Genomic DNA, 17910 nt, shown 5'->3' with positions numbered 1-17910 from the left:
CAACGCAATTCCCGAGACTTACTTCGTGATCGTGTGGGCTCCGTCCCGCCATCGTAGGTCTAGGCTCGCAACCCGCGGTTCGTTGTCGTTTCTGACCCGACGCTACCCGCCAACAATGTGGTATGATCGCAACAACACAGCTCGATGGCGCCGGCTGCGCTGGTGACCTCGGCGGGCGTACTTATCTCGCTCTACATCCGTGATTCTGGCTCTGTCCATCTCTACCCACGTCCACCACAGTCAGCGATGCGTACGACGTTGTTCATCCTCCTAGGTGCTGTTCTGGTGTCCTCGCTACGGACAAGAGCATTGAGGTCTCCTTCCACCCGAAAGACCTCCCGGAGAAGGTCGCGTCTTGTCAGGCGCTCAATCGTGCACCAGCAAGCAGCAGGACATTGACATCCGTGAGTAGTGACTGACCTTCCCGCGGCTGGCACAACTGGAGTACATTCATTCGCAGACTATGTGGAGGTAAACCCGGAGGCGAAGCGCACCATATTGATGGTGCACGGTTGGCCGAGCCTTTGGCACAGCTGGAAGTACCAGATCGAGCAGTTCAAGGTGCGTCGCCTCCCCGGTGGTCTTCATACTTTCATACTCATGTTGCATGTTCCCCGCCGCCTAGAACGACTACCACATCATCGCGCCCAACCTCAGAGGCTTCGGCGCGTCAAGCCACCCCGGCGACGTGAAGACCTCCGGCAACTGGCCCGACATCGTCGGCGACCTCGTCTGCGTGCTCGAGTCCGCCGGCGTCGACAACGCAATCTGCATGGGGTGCGTCCTCTGTCTTCCTCCTCTTTCTAGTCCACCCCCTCACCCTGCGCAGACACGACTGGGGCAGCCAGCTCTGCTTCCAAGCCGCCCGCCAGCGCCCTGACAAATTCACCGCTGTCATCGGCGTTGCTGTGCCCTATCTCCCCTTCAACGCCGCGACCTTCAGCCCCACCTCCGCGCTGGTTCCGTACTTCCCCCACCTCGCGTACCAGGTATTCCTTGGGGAGACGCCCGAGCTCGCGCGGGAGGAGCTCGACGCGGACATTCGGCGCACTCTGAGGGCGACGCTGAGGAATACGGTCGACCCGCCGCCGAAGGGGTACTTGCAGGATACGAAGAGCTTCTTGGGCGCATATGAGGGGGTGAAGGAGGTTGGTGTCGCCGGAACAGTGGGAGGTGTGAGACGGTAGCTGATGCGTCATCACGTAGATTGGGCCTATCCCCTTCTTCTCGCAAGAGGAAGAAGACTATTGGGTTGGGGAGTACAGCATCCAAGGGTTCAAGAACAGTACGTGTTCGCACCCGTACCTACGAGCCACGTGACTCATCACCACCCCGCAGCCCTGCAGTTCTACACGCCCGAGGTACGTACCGCTTCTCTGTGCCCGTAGATCCGCATGCTCATCCATGCGCGTACCACAGAACCAGAAGGCGTCCTGGGAGTTCATCCATGCACAGGGGAACTACACGATCCCCCAGCCAGTACTCATGGTCTTCCCCGAGGCTGTACGTGTTCTTCGTCGTACATGAACGTCCAACTGGTTGACTCACTCTATCGCTCCGATCGCAGGACCCCGTAGCTGACTGGGCGAAAGTCCTCAAGCTCCTCGGCGCCGCTGAGTTCCTGCCGAACTCAGCCGTACAGGTTCGTTGCACCCATACCCAACGTTCTCTGTACTCGCTCAACTGATGCATCTGTGTCTGGCATGATAGATGATGCCCGGAGGACATTGGCTGCACCTCGAGCATCCCGCGACGTTCAACCACTTCGTGCGGAAGTGGCTTGATGCGTTGTCGGAGAAGGAAGCTGCCACAACGCCGGAGGAACCGAACGTCGCCAAAGAAGAGCCGCACGGGCGGCCGGGCGATGAGTTGTAAAGCATTGGAAAATGTTCATGTTTCGGTGGCTGTGGTAAACGTTGGGGTACTCTTGTCTGCAAGCGGGTTGGTGTCATAGCGTCTGATGACTTCAAGAATCTGGGAACCTCATGTTACGATTGAAGTTTGCCAGAACATCAAAAAATATGGCTTATCGCACTGTACCGCGGTGAGTTCAAAATACAGGGTGCCGTACCGAGATGTGATTCGGTCCTTGTCATGCATCGGATGTGTATGGTGTGGTGGATGCGCGCACGACACGACCATCCAACTGGTTTATCATCTAGGTTGCTCCGAAACTACCAAAGCCCCTGCAAGCATATTCACATTCTGACCGTCTCCAAGTACCCAAACGCTGGGGCCAAGTCACTGAAACCGATTTCTGAGCGGGCACGGTCGCCCTCGGTGGATTGATGATACAAGGTCTGTTTGTCGCGAATGGTCAGCAAATGAGGGAAACGAGATACGGCAAGTTATTACCGATTGTCATAACCTCACGCGTCCGCGTTGTTCGAGGAATTTGAATCAAGGGGGTGCCCTGGCGGGAGTGGAGATTAGAACATTGAGTGCTCAGCGTCGGCGGTAGTGCCGCGGATCTCGAACCTGTTTCAAGCTGAAGTTCTCTCCCGCCCTGCCCCGCACGTCGAAAACATGGAAAGAGATCCCTCGGACAGAATCAGCGTTTGCAGTCAATGGTAAAGCTCAGTTGCCAGTAATACCTCATGCAAGTGACCGCAGCGGCGGGCAGAGACTTGGGCACATCCGCGTGTAGCTCGTCCAATTTAACGTCAGGAATACTGCGCACAACTCAGGTCAGGAGAGATGTCGCAGGTAAAGAGCTCTTGACGTACGATTTCCCCAACCGTTTGAGACGCCTATTGGCTGTTTCTAATATATATGTCTGGTCTTCTGAGAATGTTTGCCACAATTCTATCGCGTCCTCGGGTGCGCCGCCTGCAGAGTCTACAAATTGCAAGAAACGCTGCGATATTGCGCTAGTCGAGACCAGTGTCTCTGTGTCTTCAATAAGCATGAGAAAGAGCCAATTTGAGAGGTAGTCAACGGTCCACCCCGGAAGGCTATACATCAGCTTTCGAAGGTCTTTCTTTGAGTGCGTGCGAAATGACTTGTCCATGAATGTGTTGAATTCCTGGACAGCGTCTCGAACGTCCCGATCAGCTGGGGAGTTGTCACGTCGGGAGAGACATAGACTCGGATCCAAGACTAGTTTCCCCAGGATCTTGAATATCAAGGCGGTGAAAACGAAGCCTGCGTGATAATCCGAAGATTCATAGATCCTCGACCGTGCGTCCTTGATCCGCGCAAAACCTGATAATGATCAAGATTTCAGTATGAACGGCCGTTACGCTGAGATGTGCCAGTGGGCACTTACTGGCGGTGTCAGTACCGATGATGAATTGATCATCGTAGGAACGAATGAGTTCTAAAATCTTCATCCGCAAAGCGTGGCTCTGGAATCTCCCTCCTTGCAAACGATCAAACAACTGCATGTACAATGCAAGCGCGTCTTCATCATCCATAGCTTTCTGACTGAACAGATAGCTGTAGGCTTCGACGGCATTGCTGGTGCTCACCGGGATCTCCAGGTTCTCCGCGAGGTCCTCAAAGATTCCTCTCATCTTGTGCGAGGAGTCTGCCAATGCGTTGCTCGGCGCGTAGCGATCGCTGTCTGTGATCTTCGAGCCCATTATGACAAATATGTTCTTTTCCTGGACCTTGAGATGGTATTTATACCATGCAGCGTCACCGGCATCCGCTTGATTGACAGCTAGTTGCCGCGTCCTTCCAGGATGGCCCCGGAGCCGTTTGGAAATGGTAACTATGTTGCCCAATGCTTCGCTTGGTGAAATATCAGCGAGGCAGGCGTCTACCAACGGGCGAACCGAGGTGAGATCTGGAACCAGGGAAACAACGTTTGACAGCATGGTCCTATCGATTACCCGCCCTGCCGGAGTGTCCAAATACCTCGCCTCTTCAGCAGTCCAGGTGTTTCGAACCCTCTGCTGGTCCAGATCGGCCACTCGTTTCTCGCAATACTTGCTCAGCGTACGGAAGCATGATTCGACGAATTCAGGGCTGTCAATGTGCCAATACAGCCACAAGGTGAGCTGATACGCCAGTGAGTAGAAGAGAGTTCTCAGTGGCGCGGAGAGTCGGCGCAGGAATTCTGACTGCAGTGACACGAAGGGGCTATATGCGACGAAGAGTGGTATGGTGGAAGTGATGACCAGGAACAACAGGAGGAGGAGGACAAGCAATAATGTCGGCGTGGCAACCTCGGCGTTGAGCTGCCATAGGTACCCCACAAGGCCCACGAGGAAGAGAACAAGAGCAAGCTGCAGCAAGACTGATGGTATGTCGATTAAGACCGCCAGGCGCCATCTGCGGAAGGTTTCATGACGAAGATTCCATACTCGCATTTGTTCGCGTGATTCTTTGCCGGCAAGAGCAGTCCGAGTTAGGAGACCGTTCAGCCACTGATTGACAGAGATGGCTATTGCCGCTGCGCCGAGTCCGCATACCAACGCGGCGAACCATAGAACAGCGACATAGGCCTGAGGAGCAGGCGGCTCGGGGGCGGTTGACTGCTCCAGCACTGAGCATGCCAACCGCGAGGATGAGGCACCGGTTTGATTCATGATATCCGCTAATTGCTGGGAGATGTGCTCGAGGATCTTGGTGTTAAAGTCGGGAACGGGCGTAGGAGGTTGCAGCATGGTGTAGTACTGCACAGCAAAGGGGCTAATGACAGCTGCGAATAGCCCGGCCTGGAGGGACAGCACTGCCTCAGATGCATGCCTTTGACGTGAAGACAGTACTTACAAAGGTGAGTAAGGCATTGATCTCGCTCCGCCATCTGTCGACACGTTCCCTCTCGTACTCCCAGATTCTGTCCATCATCTCCGATAGGTTCGGCGGCTATGACGGCCCCAAAAGTGATCAGTTGTGCATCCGTGTGCGAGAGGTATAACTTCCAGACCTTTGATTCCTCTGCAACATCCTCCTCTTCCGCAGTCGTGCTCATGCCTTCACCGGAATTGTTGTCGGTACTTGCATTTCTGTCCTGCAGCGGAATGTTCGGGATGTCGCTGCTCTGCTGCTAGGTTCAGGCATATGATATATCGTCATTGAAATCGTGAGCCCCGGGAATCGCATGGCACTTACCTCTGTCGACGGTGCCTCTCTTTCACTGACACCTGCACTGGTTGAAGCTTGAGCGTCAGGACCATTCGAATCTGCCATGGCTATTGAATTGAGACCACTTTGAAAGATACAGCCCATCAGCTTTCGACTGCCAGCAGAAAAGGAAGCGGATGCACTGACCCGGCGTAAATAGCTTTGGCGGGGAGTCGACGACATTCGACATCGACAATGCTCGATTTATAGTATCGGACTTCTGTATACGGTGGCATTTAGCACGGGTGTCCATAGGCAATGAGGCATCATTTCCAATCGTGACAACCGCCTGCTGGAGAGATGGAATTATCGATACATGAGGCTAGACATGAAGCAATATCGGCCTTGTGTGGACAAAGTTGAGACACATGCTAACGTGGCAGTCATTTCGGTGCGGACATTTCAACTGTGATGAGAGGACAACTCCTCCATAGTGAGCCGCTGCCATTCATGCTTTGATATGGGCGCATAATACCGCATAATTTGGGTTACATGTCGCGGGAGCCTTGAGCGAGACTTACTTCCATACTGATGGCGAGGCCGAAAGCATGCGACATCAGCAGCAGCATTCACGACAAAAGGGTTTCATACCTTCATGTCAAATCCACTAGCCTAGTAGCCAGACAGTTAGCATTCGGGAGTCACACTACTTTTTCTGACACGCACTCTCTTACATTGGTTCCCTACTCAGGTACAATGAATAGCAGCGACGCGATAGTCGCTCGTGCACTGGCAGCATAACGTTGATATGGCCTTCGTCCATGCCTGAGGATCCGGAGCTCCCTGCCTAAGTGCCGTCTTGTCAACACGAGTTGAACACATTACATACAATCAAGAAATCCACCTCTGACGAGGTCGGAACTTGGTCGCTGAGCAATCATTGAGCAAGGCATAAACTCCACACGGTTCGTGACCGCGCGGATATCAGTGTTTCGCACAACACGTCCACTTACCCCGGAAGCCTGGCGTCGCGGAGATGATGGCGTTATGAATTCCGCGAGGCAATGAGTACGTACTCCTGTTAGTATTCTGAGCAATTGGATGCCATGTACTTATGTCCCACATTGAGAATGCCGTATGCCGCCATCTGACGGTAGAGGAAACCCGAGTAGGTCAGTCAATTGCTCGTGAGACGTACAGTAACATGTGTACCTCGTCACAATCGAATGGCCTATTTTTGCAATCATAGGCGCAAGGAATGCACGACTCCATTGAGCGCTATATTGCACAGAGATATTCATTGGCACCTGCAGGCAACATGCAGGTAACGTGCAGGCACATAAGCGCTACATGGACACAGCGAAGCAGATGTCGTACGATTTTGCCATCAACTTCGACAGTGATGAGTACGTATGCATGATCACTGCCTAAGTATTCTCTTCCTTTTTGACATTTGCGTGTTCAACGAGCGATCGTTGGAATTCCACGTCGTAGTCGATGCACTCCATTCGCCATACACCGATATCCTGCACCAGTGAGTAGTGAGTAATTTGAAAGACAGTATCATGTCGCACGAGAAGATTTACATGACAATCCCAGCCACACCCGCCCCAGTTGTACGTCTGATACACGTCGCGCCACTGGATGTCCTCGAGCGTTTGCTGATAGTAGTCCCGGTTTTCGGCCAGTATGTCGAGCTGGCACTCATCCTCAAGCACTTCACCGAGGTAGCAGCGAACCCAGTCGTGTACTACAGGCGGTGCGCCCCAAGCTTCCTTGACGACAGCTTGGCACCATGCCATTTTCCACTGTTGTAAAATCATCCCGTTTATGAACGACGCGATCTTCAATTTGTGGGTGTGCAAAGAAAGACTCACCTCCTCGGGCGCCTTCATCCATTCTGCGAAACTGATCCCAAGGAGCGACGCGTGCATCCGGTACTCTCCGACGTACAGACACTCACCTCCGGGCTGCTCGACGAATACGCGTTTCACGCTCGGCCACCTATTCTCGGCAGGTCCGACACCCAGACAGAGGCCAGGTGCACCAGGGTTTGCGGGCGCGTACGGTTGATAAGCGAGTGGTAACACCAGAAAGTCGTCGAGCCCGCGCACCACGCGCATCTCCCGTCCCAGCCGTGCGTTAACTTCATTCTCCTTGCCATAAGCGGCCCTATACATAGAAGGGAAAGCACTGGAAAGCTTCGCCCCATCGATATCTACGAGTGTCGTGCGCGGGACCGTCTCCAGCAAGAGTGCCTTCCTGGCAGAAATGGTGTGTTGTTTATGCAATGGCTCTCGTTGTAGTCGATGTTTTATGGATTTGTATCCAACGTCTTCATTGGCCGTTTTCGATCCCGTCTCGTCCTTTCCGCGACATAGATATCAGAGCTGTAAGCACAACAAAAGACAAAGCACGCGACGTACCCAGATCCAATACCTATATAAGCGTACACGCTCGTTGAGGGTCATGCCTCCTGGCACTCTCTGACCTTCCTCCCGCGGACGCCCCTCATCAATGAGTTCTGTCTAGTATTACTATGTGAACTGCCGTGTTCTCTGAAATGAAGACCACAAACCTTTGGCTCGTGCTTTACCTTTGGCACAATCGGTAACAACACATCGTCATGAAGTGGTGATTCTTCCTTCACGACTCCGGCCTCGATCTTCATCGGTAGCTGCAATCCACCCTGCGCCATGGTACACGGAGACGACGCATCTTCTGATGCGTGCAAAGCATCCCCGTCATCGTGTTTTGACCTCTTCTGCGGCTCATGAAGACCATCGGATAGGCCGCGCTTTCTGGTGCGCACTTCGGAACCAGCGTTTGAGGTCCGAGACCCAACCTCGCGCGACATCGATGAACCAGAGCTTGAGACGTCGATACAACACAACTTCTGTGTAATACTGTACTCAGCGGGTGTATCCCGACAGTTCGGAGGATGGGCGGGATTCAGCACGAATCAGTACTTGGCTAATCTTGAAGCCGTAATAGTGCCACCAGTGGTCGTTGGATGCTGACACGCGTCGAGAATCGGAGAACACGCCGCGAAGAACGCGATCACGTGGTTCTTTGGTTACGGATATACTAGCGCGAGCGCTTTTCAAGACTGAAAACAGAAGTTGTTGTACATAACACGATCTTACAAGGTACTTATTTACATCTGAGAGGACGGTCCTGTGGATGGGTACCATGTGCGTCGCGTTCTCCACATCGGACATGCTGAACGCGCCCAGGTCTCTGCTAGTGAGGCCGAGTGAGCTCACTGACTCGGGCCCGGACTACGAAGTAGGCACCCTACTGAATCATGAATGCGAAGAGAAGCGTGTATTCATGGTGTTTCTTTTGTAAGAGACACGAGCTAAGTGACGTATGCTTACCGTCATAGTAAATATTACTATGGCACGCGCTGCCATAGAACGTGTGCTAGGGCTGCGGAGAAAGTTTGCCATGATCGTGGTTCGTCATATCGCACACGTCCCCTCTATGCATATGCCATACCACTTCCCATGTCTCGTGTACCAACGTTCTATCACAGGCGCAGAAGACTCTGGGCGCGACATAGTAGCTGCAACACTCGTCGTAGCACAGGCTTTGCTGCTACGATGTCCAGGCCCAGAGCGACACGACCATAACCTGACGTTTCCAGTGATATACTCACGCACTAAGCCTTGTGCCCTCTGTCGTTAAATTGCATGCGCGGCACTCAAACGGCGCACCACATTTTCCTAGTTGCACCGCTTCCAATCGAATCAAGAGCAGCCATGTGCTGTGAATATCTCCCGTCCAATGACTCGTTTACAAGCTCGCGTCATGCCTCAGGCCGTGTCTTGCGTGAAGATATATAAAGACCAATCGCCCCACGGGGAAGGTATCCTTTTGTCGCCACGCTGCTCAAAATGAAGGGCCTTATAGATGGGTACCTAGGAGCCTCACAGTGAGCAGTCATGATCAGCTGGACGACAATACCGGGAACAAACATTGCGTGGATCAGAGGTTGAAAGCGCCATCATCGTGCCATGCGCAGAAGCCTATATAGACCTTAGAACACCGCTGCTTGTATCTGTGAACATCACCTGCATTTTCGCGGACAATGCTGATGAATTTGGTCGCGATACCTCGCCCTTGGTGTTCGGGATGGACCATGATGATGTTGAGATACCAAGAATCCAGCTTGCCCTACGCAAACAGTCAGTACTGGTTGAGAACTTATGATCTTGCGTACCGTCGGACCAAGGATCTTATTGATGAATGTGGTGACCTCGTTCGAATACTATGTATGGAGTAGCTGACTTTTCAGCTGTAGCCTGAGCTTGATGTAAGAGCACCCACGGTCTTAGTAAACCAGTCTTTGCCTTCTTGAGGGACCTTCGCGAAGAAATCGTTCCATCCCAATTGTCGTTGCTCCGGTCTATCCATTGACTAGACATCAGGTCAACATCTAGGCAGAGGTAATTGCCACGTACGTGCTGAGTAATTCTTGACCCGGAGGCATCCAGACAGCACAACCAACTATCGCTCCGCCTTCTTCAGTTGCTGCGTATATTTCACCCCCTAGTGTCGCAGCGAGGATCATTGCACGTGCCATAGGGCCAATGAGGCTCTGGTCACCGCCGCAAATGCTGATAGCAGCGAGATCTATGAATTTGAGTCCAAGATTTCGATCATAACGAAAACTACGACGCTTACCACTGCTCATGGTCAAGACGAACAGAGCCTCGAATTCATCGAGCTGCCGTTCTGGTCAACCGAGTCGTTAGTCTTGCATCACGATGGAGTGAACATCCACAGACTGGTGGGGTTGTGCAATCTGGCGAGTTTCACTTGAGACATCACAGTCTACTGTCGTTTCTGTCGACTCGTCCGACAATAGAGGTTACTAGACACAGTGCAAGCGGTGAACCCACCTTTATAGACGTCAGCTGCAGAATCAAAATGGAAGCCATAGTGAGTATACCACGAGGTTGAGCAGATTGCGAAAGGAAGCGTTATTGTCGTGTTCGAGATCATATCCATAATACCGCCGACCATGCCTGTTCCTCACATAGTACCGCGACATCATTGAGCGTCCAACGGCAAGATAGCGGGGTTCATGGGGTTGTGACGAAGGATACGGGATCGCGTCGCGGCACATCCATGCCACCCACATACAAGGATCGGCCTAGTACTTGATACATTTGTCAGAAACTCTGTACAATGAATGCGAGCCTCTGTGACACGTACCAGACAATCTGCAGACGTCTCGTAGCATAGCATTGGCACATATGTACGGAAGCCGACCACCAACGAAGTATAGAATCATCAGCAAGTTCTGATTCCAGAAACATGGCACGTCAACGCGATAGAACATCGTAATTTCAGTGCATGCTCAGCCGACTAGTCTTATTTGAATTAGCTCGTTCGAAGACGCACACAAGCCTAATATTCCGAGTCGCACGTCCGGTCGGACGTGAAGCTTTGAAGGTTGAGCGTACTGAGTGTGGGCTTCTCGACCCGACCTTTTAGAGCACTGTCGTATAATTGTTGAGTCTATTCTTGACTCGCAGCCCAAGAGAATCTCGTCGACATCGATCGAAATGAGAGCGAACCTAAAGATGAAGAGACCAGGATTGAAAGGTCTCCGGGCACTAACTAGATGTCTTTAGTAAGAGGGTTATCCCAGTGATGCAAAGCAAGTAACGTGTGAACCATCTACGTACGGTTCATGGGACGACAAAATAACTAGACGCTCGGGGAGCCTAGCACCTGGAATGATCGTTCAGAGAGTGATGGTCGCGTTGCTGTGTTTGTGACCTCTGTCGTCGAGTCAGGCTCGGATACCTTCACTTCTGGGGGACTGTTTTCAACGTCTCCTCGCACTCGATGACGGGAACATCCAAACCAATCTCTGCATGAGCAAAAGTCAATATTTCATGAGATCAGACGGCGTCAGTGAGTTGTGTTACCTGATTGTGCCGACAAAGTGAGGCTGGAAGCCTGTACTTTGTGTGGTTTCCTTCGTGTCAGCGTTCAGCTGGGCCTCTTCGGTTGTAGTTCCATCATCCACAGAATCTAACACTTCTTGCTCAGCGGGGAGTGAAATACTTGCATGCGGGAATCAGTGCGATAGACGCCAGTTACAAACTTTGACCTACGGCTCGGGTTCGTTTAGCTCTTTGAGACGTGCATGAAGCAATCTCAAAAGGTCTTGGAAGGACCACAAAAATCCGACCTTGTTGAATTCATCTTCACCGATCAGCGACCGAAGGTCGTTCAATACTGTCTCCAGCAATGGAAAAGCTTGTTCTTCCGGGTGATCGAGGATAACATCTCTATGAATCTTCAGCATAAGTCGTACCGTGAGCGACATGATTACATCACTCAAAGCTCATGACAGCCTCAACTTACTAGATAATGAAGATTGACCTTGAGGTAGTAATCGCTCCACCGAGGAATGTTCAAGACTGGCTTCTGCGCCTCGCGGTCTGGTACCGCTTGCAGGGAGTCTTTCAGATACTCCTGGAGTTTGTCAAGTGCGTACAGAACGAGAGCCCATCCGCGGTCCTCAAGTACCGACTGGGTGAATATCTCGAGAGCTAACGCCGTGTAGATCAATGTCAGGGAAAGATCAGGTTGAACGGTGTAAGTCCACCAATTCACGTCTTTGACTCGTTCGATGTCTATATATAGTGTCCAGTTTGAATGCTCGAGTCAACGAGAGTGAGATATACTCACCGGTATCAGCAGAGATAGAGAAAAAGTTGTCATAGTTGTAGATAAGTGTCAAAACCCTCGTCACTATTGCAGTGTCTTGTAGGTCCTTGTTCCGCAGGAAATCGAACAGGCACATATACACTTGAATACCATTCGTATCATCCCGAACAGCACCGAGTGAGTTGTCGAAGGCATCAAGGGCTTCATCTAGGCTCTTCTTGTCGGCATCTTGATTCGTGGACCACGTACGCATCGCAATCAAGTCTGCGACGAGCTTGCCCATGTCGACGAATATGTTGTCGTCCCGGATATCGTGCTGCCATCGCGGAACGTCGTCACCATCTAAGACCGGTGGCCTTCGCTTGCATATGGTGATCACATTGCTGAACGCTACGTCTGGCTGCATCTCTTTCAGAGAAGAGTGTATCAGCGGAAGAAGAATGTTGTAATCTTTTACGAGAGAGAACGCGTTTGCGATCATGGTCTTGTCAATGGCCTGCCCCGCTTCGCTGCGCAGATACGCGGTTTCTTCCGTGGCCCACCCATAGTAGCCGTATACTCGAAGGGCTTGCAAGTCGTCGAGCCGCTTTTGGAGTTGATCCATCAGGCTTCCGAGATAGCCATTGATGTAAGTCAGTTGGCTCTTGACCCATAAGCAGCTGAAGAACCGTGCCATCGACCCGTAGAATGTCAACTTGATGGGCACGCAGATCCAGCGCAGGAAAAGAGACTGTGGGGATATGAAGGGGCTGTATGCGAGGAAGACCGGTATGATGGTAGTGACGGATAGGAACAACAGGAGGACAGCGACGAGGACGAGTGCTGGCATGGCGACCTTGACGCTGAGCTGCCAGAGGTATCCCACAAGGCCCACGAGAAATAATATCAGTGCGACCTGCAGCAAGACCGACGGGATGTCGATGAATACTGCTAATCCCCAGCTCCGGAAAGTCTGATGACGAAGATTCCACACCCGCAGTTGCTCGTGTGACCCGGTGCCAGATAATGCGACTGGCGTCAGCAAGTTGTTCACCCACTGGTTAACCAGGATCGCGATTGATGCGGCAGCAAGACCGCAAACTAGCGCCGCAAACCACAACGCCGCAACATATGCATGCGCGGGGACTATTTCGGGTATGTCGAACGGCGGCAGCGATGAAGGCAATGGTTGCGAGGGATTGCTATTCGTTTGGTTGACGAGACCTGCCAGCTGAAGCGAGATACGCTCGAGAATCTGCGTATTGTAGTCGGGCGCGGCAGGTTGCTGCATCATGGTGTAATACTGGACGCCAAAGCCGGTGACCACGGCGGCGAACAGACCAGCCTAGGGTAAGGGGTCCCTGCATCAGAGCGATGCCATTGATGATGAAACACATACTTACAAATGTCAGCAAGGAGTTGATCTCATTTCGCCACCTCTTCACGCGTGCATTCTCATGGTCCCATATCTCCTTGGTCAAGCGTGTTAAATCCGACATCTGCTATTCGACGGCAAGGCAATGAGATTACATCACTTCGGACGCAAGGTATGCATGTACGTCATACCTTCTGATCTTCGCTAGATGTCTGTACCCCTCGGCCATTCTCAGTGCCCTCCCCCTATGGCTAATGATCAGCCTTCATCGGATGTCATACCTACACGTTACCTACCGAGGGAACCGGGGTTTGTCCGCGAGACGAATTAATGACACCAGCATGTTCATTCGGAGCCTGATGGTCCGAACCATTATCATTACTTCTGTCTTGTTCTGTCTACTCACTCCGTATCAGCATTACGGGACTCGTCGAAACCAACAAGTACCAAGTACTGACCTGTACCGGAGAGTCTTCTAGCACGGGAACCTGGCCAGCCGAATCGTTCGCGTCGGCTGAGAGCGACATTGAGACCCTTGGCACTCGGATACTAGAAGTTCAGTCGTGCATTTCAGTCTCAAGCCAACAGGAGAGGGGGCCACTTACACTACGAGACGTTGAGCCTCTCGCGAGGAGGGGGACGTTGTGTGGACAGTCTTGATATATCAGGACCACATCGGATACATTCGGACAAGGTTGAGACACACGCTGATGCAGCGGGTTGAATGCCACCCAAGGTAGGCGTCCAGAGTTTGATGAAGGGACGATCCATCCAAAGCGAGGCACGCAGCGCCGCCGTTCCCACAAAGACCGACATGGAGACATGATGCTGCGCAAATCGGGTTAGATATTGCAGGAGACTGTGCGAGAAGCACCTCCACATTGATGATGAGGACGAATGTGAAATGCTACAGAGGGTCAAGGCGCCAGGTGGTGGCAACGTAGAAAAAAGCCCATACCTTCCTGTTACACTAGCGGGACAGTTCGATACGGAAAATTGTATTCCACTGCTGATCAGCTTCTGGAGGGTCGGAGCTGAGACAGACGGGTGATAGCATGCGATGTTCATTGGTGAAACGACAGCATCGTGTTTAGTCGGCATCTGCTGGATATGGGCCTTCTTCCATGCCTGGAGGTTCTGAACGCTGTTCTGTCAGCCAACAGCTGACGCATGCTCAATGATATCTGGAAGGAGGAGAATGTACGGTTCCGCCCAGTCGCTGACGCCGAGCAGGGCTATGCATTGGATCATGAGCCCGTGCACCTTCTAGCATGGCATAAGACGTCGGCTTACCCAGAAAGCGGAGAACCCAGCATTGCCTTGGTGAATTGGCAATTCGACCAGCAATTAGTCACATCCGTGTAAGCATTGCGAGCGGTCGAACGCCACTGATGAACCACACCGAAAAGACCACAGAGGAAACTGGAGGAGTATTGGCGATCCGCATGCCGGACTGGTCCGTTGCCGCTGTATGATTTATAGACCTTCCCTGTTCACCTGTCTCGATGGCACGAGTCTAACCGCAATATGGTGCGTCCGAGAGGAGATATATGAGTCTTTAGCGGAGGTATTTCCGGAATTCAGACAATGACCTGTGGGCATCTCTACCGCTATTACGATCACCGAGAGCCGCTGGCGATACAACACACGCCAAGGGTGGAACCGCACGGACATTCACGGTGCCGACTTATGGATCGGTGACTATACAGTGGAAAGAGAAACGCACAAATCTCACCTTCCACCAAGACTTCCACCAACTATATCAGACATGCGGCAGGGGCGGCTGCCCTATGATATTCTTAGTGGAAACTGCGTGATGTTTGAACGTTGAAGCCTGAAGCTCGCGAGGGAACGCTGATGCGTACACGTCTTGCATTGCCCTGACAAACCAGACACTTGTCGGCGTTTACGATCTGCAACGAAGACTATGGCAACCCATTGAGCCAAAGGAAGCGCAACGGTCGCCCTTCATCCCGACTATCAACTTGCGATGTCAACACCACACTGTGAGAGAGTGCTGTTTCGAGAGGGCCTAGTGGGAAAATCGTGACCGAGCGAGTATATGCGTGTTATGATGTTGTAAGTTAGATGTGGGCAAGTCCGAGAAGCTTTCACCTCAGTTGCGAGTTATGCAAAGTGCACCGCCAAGACTGTGCATGACCATCGCTCGCCTGATCTCTGTAAGTTCATACCTTGGTACATACAATTCAGCTCACAATGATGTGTAACGGTCAGTGGTTACCATATGAACACAGCGTTCGCCCAGGATGGCACATCCCCGCGGAGTACAAGCTACGGGTGCTGACGAAGAAAAGATTCCGTCAATGCGAGGACTTCACTGCAATAAGTATTGGGCAAGGGACTAGTTCTACAAAGACCGCGTAAGAGGGCAGAGGACACCTTCCGCACGCGATCTCCGCATGCAATGATCTTCGGATGGCAGAGGGTAAAGCATACTCTACTCACCGTTGATCAAACACGCATATACCCATCTTGGGAATGCCAGAGCGGCAGGGAGATCACCTATGGGGAGAGGGATAGCGCGAACGGCGGCCGGATGGAGATACATTATCATACATACAAGCTCAGCTAGTCGCCAGAGCGTCAGACTGACCAGCAGCACATAAGGGTGAGGCTCAAGACTAGTTTCGCACCGGTTTGCGACTCGACAATCACTCCTTTTAGGCACATTGTCAAGGGGACTCCGTGTATAGCTCTTCTGTTGCGGTAGTCGTCCTCAATCAGCGTCAGCTGTGTAACTCAGCGAGCTTCTCCCACAGTGAGATTATCGACCAGGGCTATGGTTGGGCACTATCGTCGCTCACGCGACGGGTAACAGAGGTGCGTTCGGAACAGCGTGCAGGGAGACGATCAACAGACGGCCGAGAAAGTCTCGCAAGGCAAGCCATGGCATTTGTGGTGCACATCAGGAGGCGAAGACGACCATATCAGCGCGACGGATGGGAGGGAAACGAGCGAGACGATGTGGACGTCGAGTACGAAGTATGTAGCTCAGTTGAGTTTATAGGCATTGAGGCAGGATAACGCTGGGTTAACAGGCTAATAAATGGGTTATCGGAAGTTGTCGCGAAGGATTCTGCCTGGCAACGCTCCTGAATGATTACGTAAGTACCCTTGCAGTCCTGCGGTTGCGAGCAAGTTAAGACTTGGTTAAGACTTGCTCCTCATCGTCGTCCTCGTCCTCGTCCTCGAGCTGCACGACGCTTTCGCCCTGTTGCATGTCGATGGCATCTGCAGCCACGCAGGAAAGTACAGGTGCGGATGACCCTTTCGGCTACCATTGTGCGCCGCGTGAAAGAAGCGAGAGCTAATCCGGACGCCGTAGACATCCCTCGCCTTTCTCTCTCCGTTGACCACATCGCATCGTCGTCGCCGTTTCCATCGCCAGGCTCACCATTTATACCTCCACCACGCTTGAGTGCGCACGAATTCGCCCTACGAACACCACTGCAGATGCGCAACAACGTCCACAAAAAGCGTCCGTCGACCGAGCTGCCATCCACGCCTGCCTCGGCAGCACTGTCGCCGACGATGGCAACGGCAGCGGGGGGATCGAGGCATGTTGATGACGACGTGACGCCGACCACGGCGTCCATGAAGACGGCGTTCGACCGCACGGGTCCCTCGCCACCTACGACCCCCACACCGAGCGAGGCCGGTCCCAATCCGCTCACACCACCGGCCACACCCAAGATCACCATTCCAGAGCCCATACCCAGCCCAGCTCTGGGATCGCTCCCCGACGTCGCGCGCCCCACTGCGCTCAATCTCTCCCGCGTCTCCTCCCAGCGCGACTCCCTCACCTCGTCCCGCCCAGCACCCCCAAGCCCCGCACTATCCCGGCGCACCTCTGCTGCGCTCTCACGCCGTTCCTCCACACGCTCCCGGCGCGCATCCAGGCTCCCCGCAGAGGCCTCCGCGTCCGCCCCGCCCACGCCCACGCCCGCACCCGAGAAGGAGAAGAAGCGCAAGTCCTTCCTCGTCAAGATACGCGACTTTGCCTTCTCGCGCAACGACGACCGCCACGTAGGCAAGGGTGTCGACGTCCCGCGCCCCAACCGCGTCCGCCGCAGCACTGCTAGCACCTCCTCCACCAGCTCCAATGCGTCCGGCATCCCCGAGGACGAACCTGATTCCGGCTGGGGCTCCTTCCGGTGGAACACCCTCAGCGCTCACCTCTGGCCGCACGACACCACCCGCGATTCCGTCGCCAGCGCGGATGCAGGTGGGCCCTCGCGCACGGACTTTGAGCGCAATTTCGACGTGTCGTCGCCCTCGGAGGAGGTCCCCGACCCGTACCAGCAGGGGGAAGACGAGGAGGAGTACGTCCAACCCGGCGAGGAGGGTCCGCTCATTCCAGGCCTCTATCGCGCCATGTTCGCGTTCGAACCGGAGGGCACGGCGGAGATGGCACTCGAGGAAGAGCAGATCGTCAGGATCATTGGCAGGGGTGGTGGCGTCGGGTGGGCGATCGTGGAGAATGAGGACGGCGGGCATGCGCTCGTGCCGGAGAGCTATTTGGAGCTTGTACAGGCTGAGGAGGGCGAGGCTGAGGACTGATGCGGTGTATTGATGCTTGGCTCGCGCGGGCGCGGCCGGGCAGTGTAGATGGATCTCCAGCGTGTCGAGATGCTCTCGGAGTCGTGCTGAGCAGTTCAAGTGTTACATTGTTGTCTCATTATTAACAAAGCCTGTCTTATATCCCCAGTACATCCCAGGGAACTTGTGTATACCGTATTACAACAACTGGTCGGTATAGACACAGTCTATGCTTCTGTCATACCCGGGTTCCACGAAGACATCTCCCGTCCATCGCGTGATGGCAGAAC

At 53.3% G+C, this 17910-nt stretch overlaps 6 protein-coding genes across 6 annotated transcripts; 2 read left to right on the top strand and 4 right to left on the bottom strand.

The window, feature by feature from the left end:
• The first annotated feature begins 80 nt into the window (after positions 1-80).
• Positions 81-1912, top strand: B0H18DRAFT_999298 (Alpha/Beta hydrolase protein). The gene is made up of 10 exons (XM_048045551.1): positions 81-285; positions 306-408; positions 461-561; positions 626-777; positions 830-1148; positions 1207-1285; positions 1339-1361; positions 1420-1503; positions 1568-1642; positions 1711-1912. Exons 1-10 carry the CDS (start codon positions 145-147, stop codon positions 1873-1875), a joined length of 1242 nt encoding a protein of 413 aa, XP_047895086.1. The 5' UTR covers positions 81-144; the 3' UTR covers positions 1876-1912.
• A 2335-nt stretch (positions 1913-4247) lies between these two features.
• Positions 4248-4794, bottom strand: B0H18DRAFT_874548 (uncharacterized protein; the record flags this gene model as incomplete). Its single annotated transcript, XM_048040359.1, has 2 exons — positions 4248-4664; positions 4720-4794. Coding segments are annotated over 2 exons (492 nt in total), but the record flags the coding sequence as incomplete, so codon positions are not given.
• Positions 4795-6299: 1505 nt separating this feature from the next.
• Positions 6300-7614, bottom strand: B0H18DRAFT_999289 (uncharacterized protein). The gene is made up of 7 exons (XM_048045550.1): positions 7592-7614; positions 7505-7541; positions 7440-7452; positions 6891-7379; positions 6600-6821; positions 6391-6539; positions 6300-6320 (listed from the first exon to the last, which is right to left on the bottom strand). The coding sequence occupies exons 4-6, from the start codon at positions 7191-7193 to the stop codon at positions 6441-6443; spliced, it is 624 nt and encodes a 207-aa protein (XP_047895084.1). The 5' UTR covers positions 7194-7379; positions 7440-7452; positions 7505-7541; positions 7592-7614; the 3' UTR covers positions 6300-6320; positions 6391-6440.
• Positions 7615-8582: 968 nt separating this feature from the next.
• Positions 8583-9952, bottom strand: B0H18DRAFT_999285 (uncharacterized protein). Its single transcript, XM_048045549.1, has 8 exons — positions 9807-9952; positions 9703-9753; positions 9480-9651; positions 9346-9424; positions 9239-9286; positions 9094-9192; positions 8994-9044; positions 8583-8936 (listed from the first exon to the last, which is right to left on the bottom strand). Exons 1-8 carry the CDS (start codon positions 9844-9846, stop codon positions 8832-8834), a joined length of 645 nt encoding a protein of 214 aa, XP_047895083.1. The 5' UTR covers positions 9847-9952; the 3' UTR covers positions 8583-8831.
• Positions 9953-11606: 1654 nt separating this feature from the next.
• Positions 11607-13844, bottom strand: B0H18DRAFT_233939 (uncharacterized protein). The gene is made up of 7 exons (XM_048037228.1): positions 13767-13844; positions 13666-13715; positions 13519-13609; positions 13357-13458; positions 13252-13305; positions 13089-13187; positions 11607-13030 (listed from the first exon to the last, which is right to left on the bottom strand). Exons 3-7 carry the CDS (start codon positions 13585-13587, stop codon positions 11621-11623), a joined length of 1734 nt encoding a protein of 577 aa, XP_047895082.1. The 5' UTR covers positions 13588-13609; positions 13666-13715; positions 13767-13844; the 3' UTR covers positions 11607-11620.
• A 2123-nt stretch (positions 13845-15967) lies between these two features.
• B0H18DRAFT_1084335 (uncharacterized protein) lies at positions 15968-17641 on the top strand (the record flags this gene model as incomplete). The annotated part of the gene is made up of 2 exons (XM_048031774.1): positions 15968-16067; positions 16407-17641. 2 exons carry the CDS (start codon positions 15968-15970, stop codon positions 17639-17641), a joined length of 1335 nt encoding a protein of 444 aa, XP_047895081.1.
• Positions 17642-17910: the final 269 nt, after the last annotated feature.

The sequence above is a fragment of the Fomitopsis serialis genome, assembly GCF_022376445.1.
Source record: "Fomitopsis serialis strain Sig1Antser10 chromosome Unknown B0H18scaffold_22, whole genome shotgun sequence".
Lineage (NCBI taxonomy): Eukaryota > Fungi > Basidiomycota > Agaricomycetes > Polyporales > Fomitopsidaceae > Fomitopsis > Fomitopsis serialis.
This window is presented reverse-complemented; position numbering and strand designations above follow the sequence as displayed.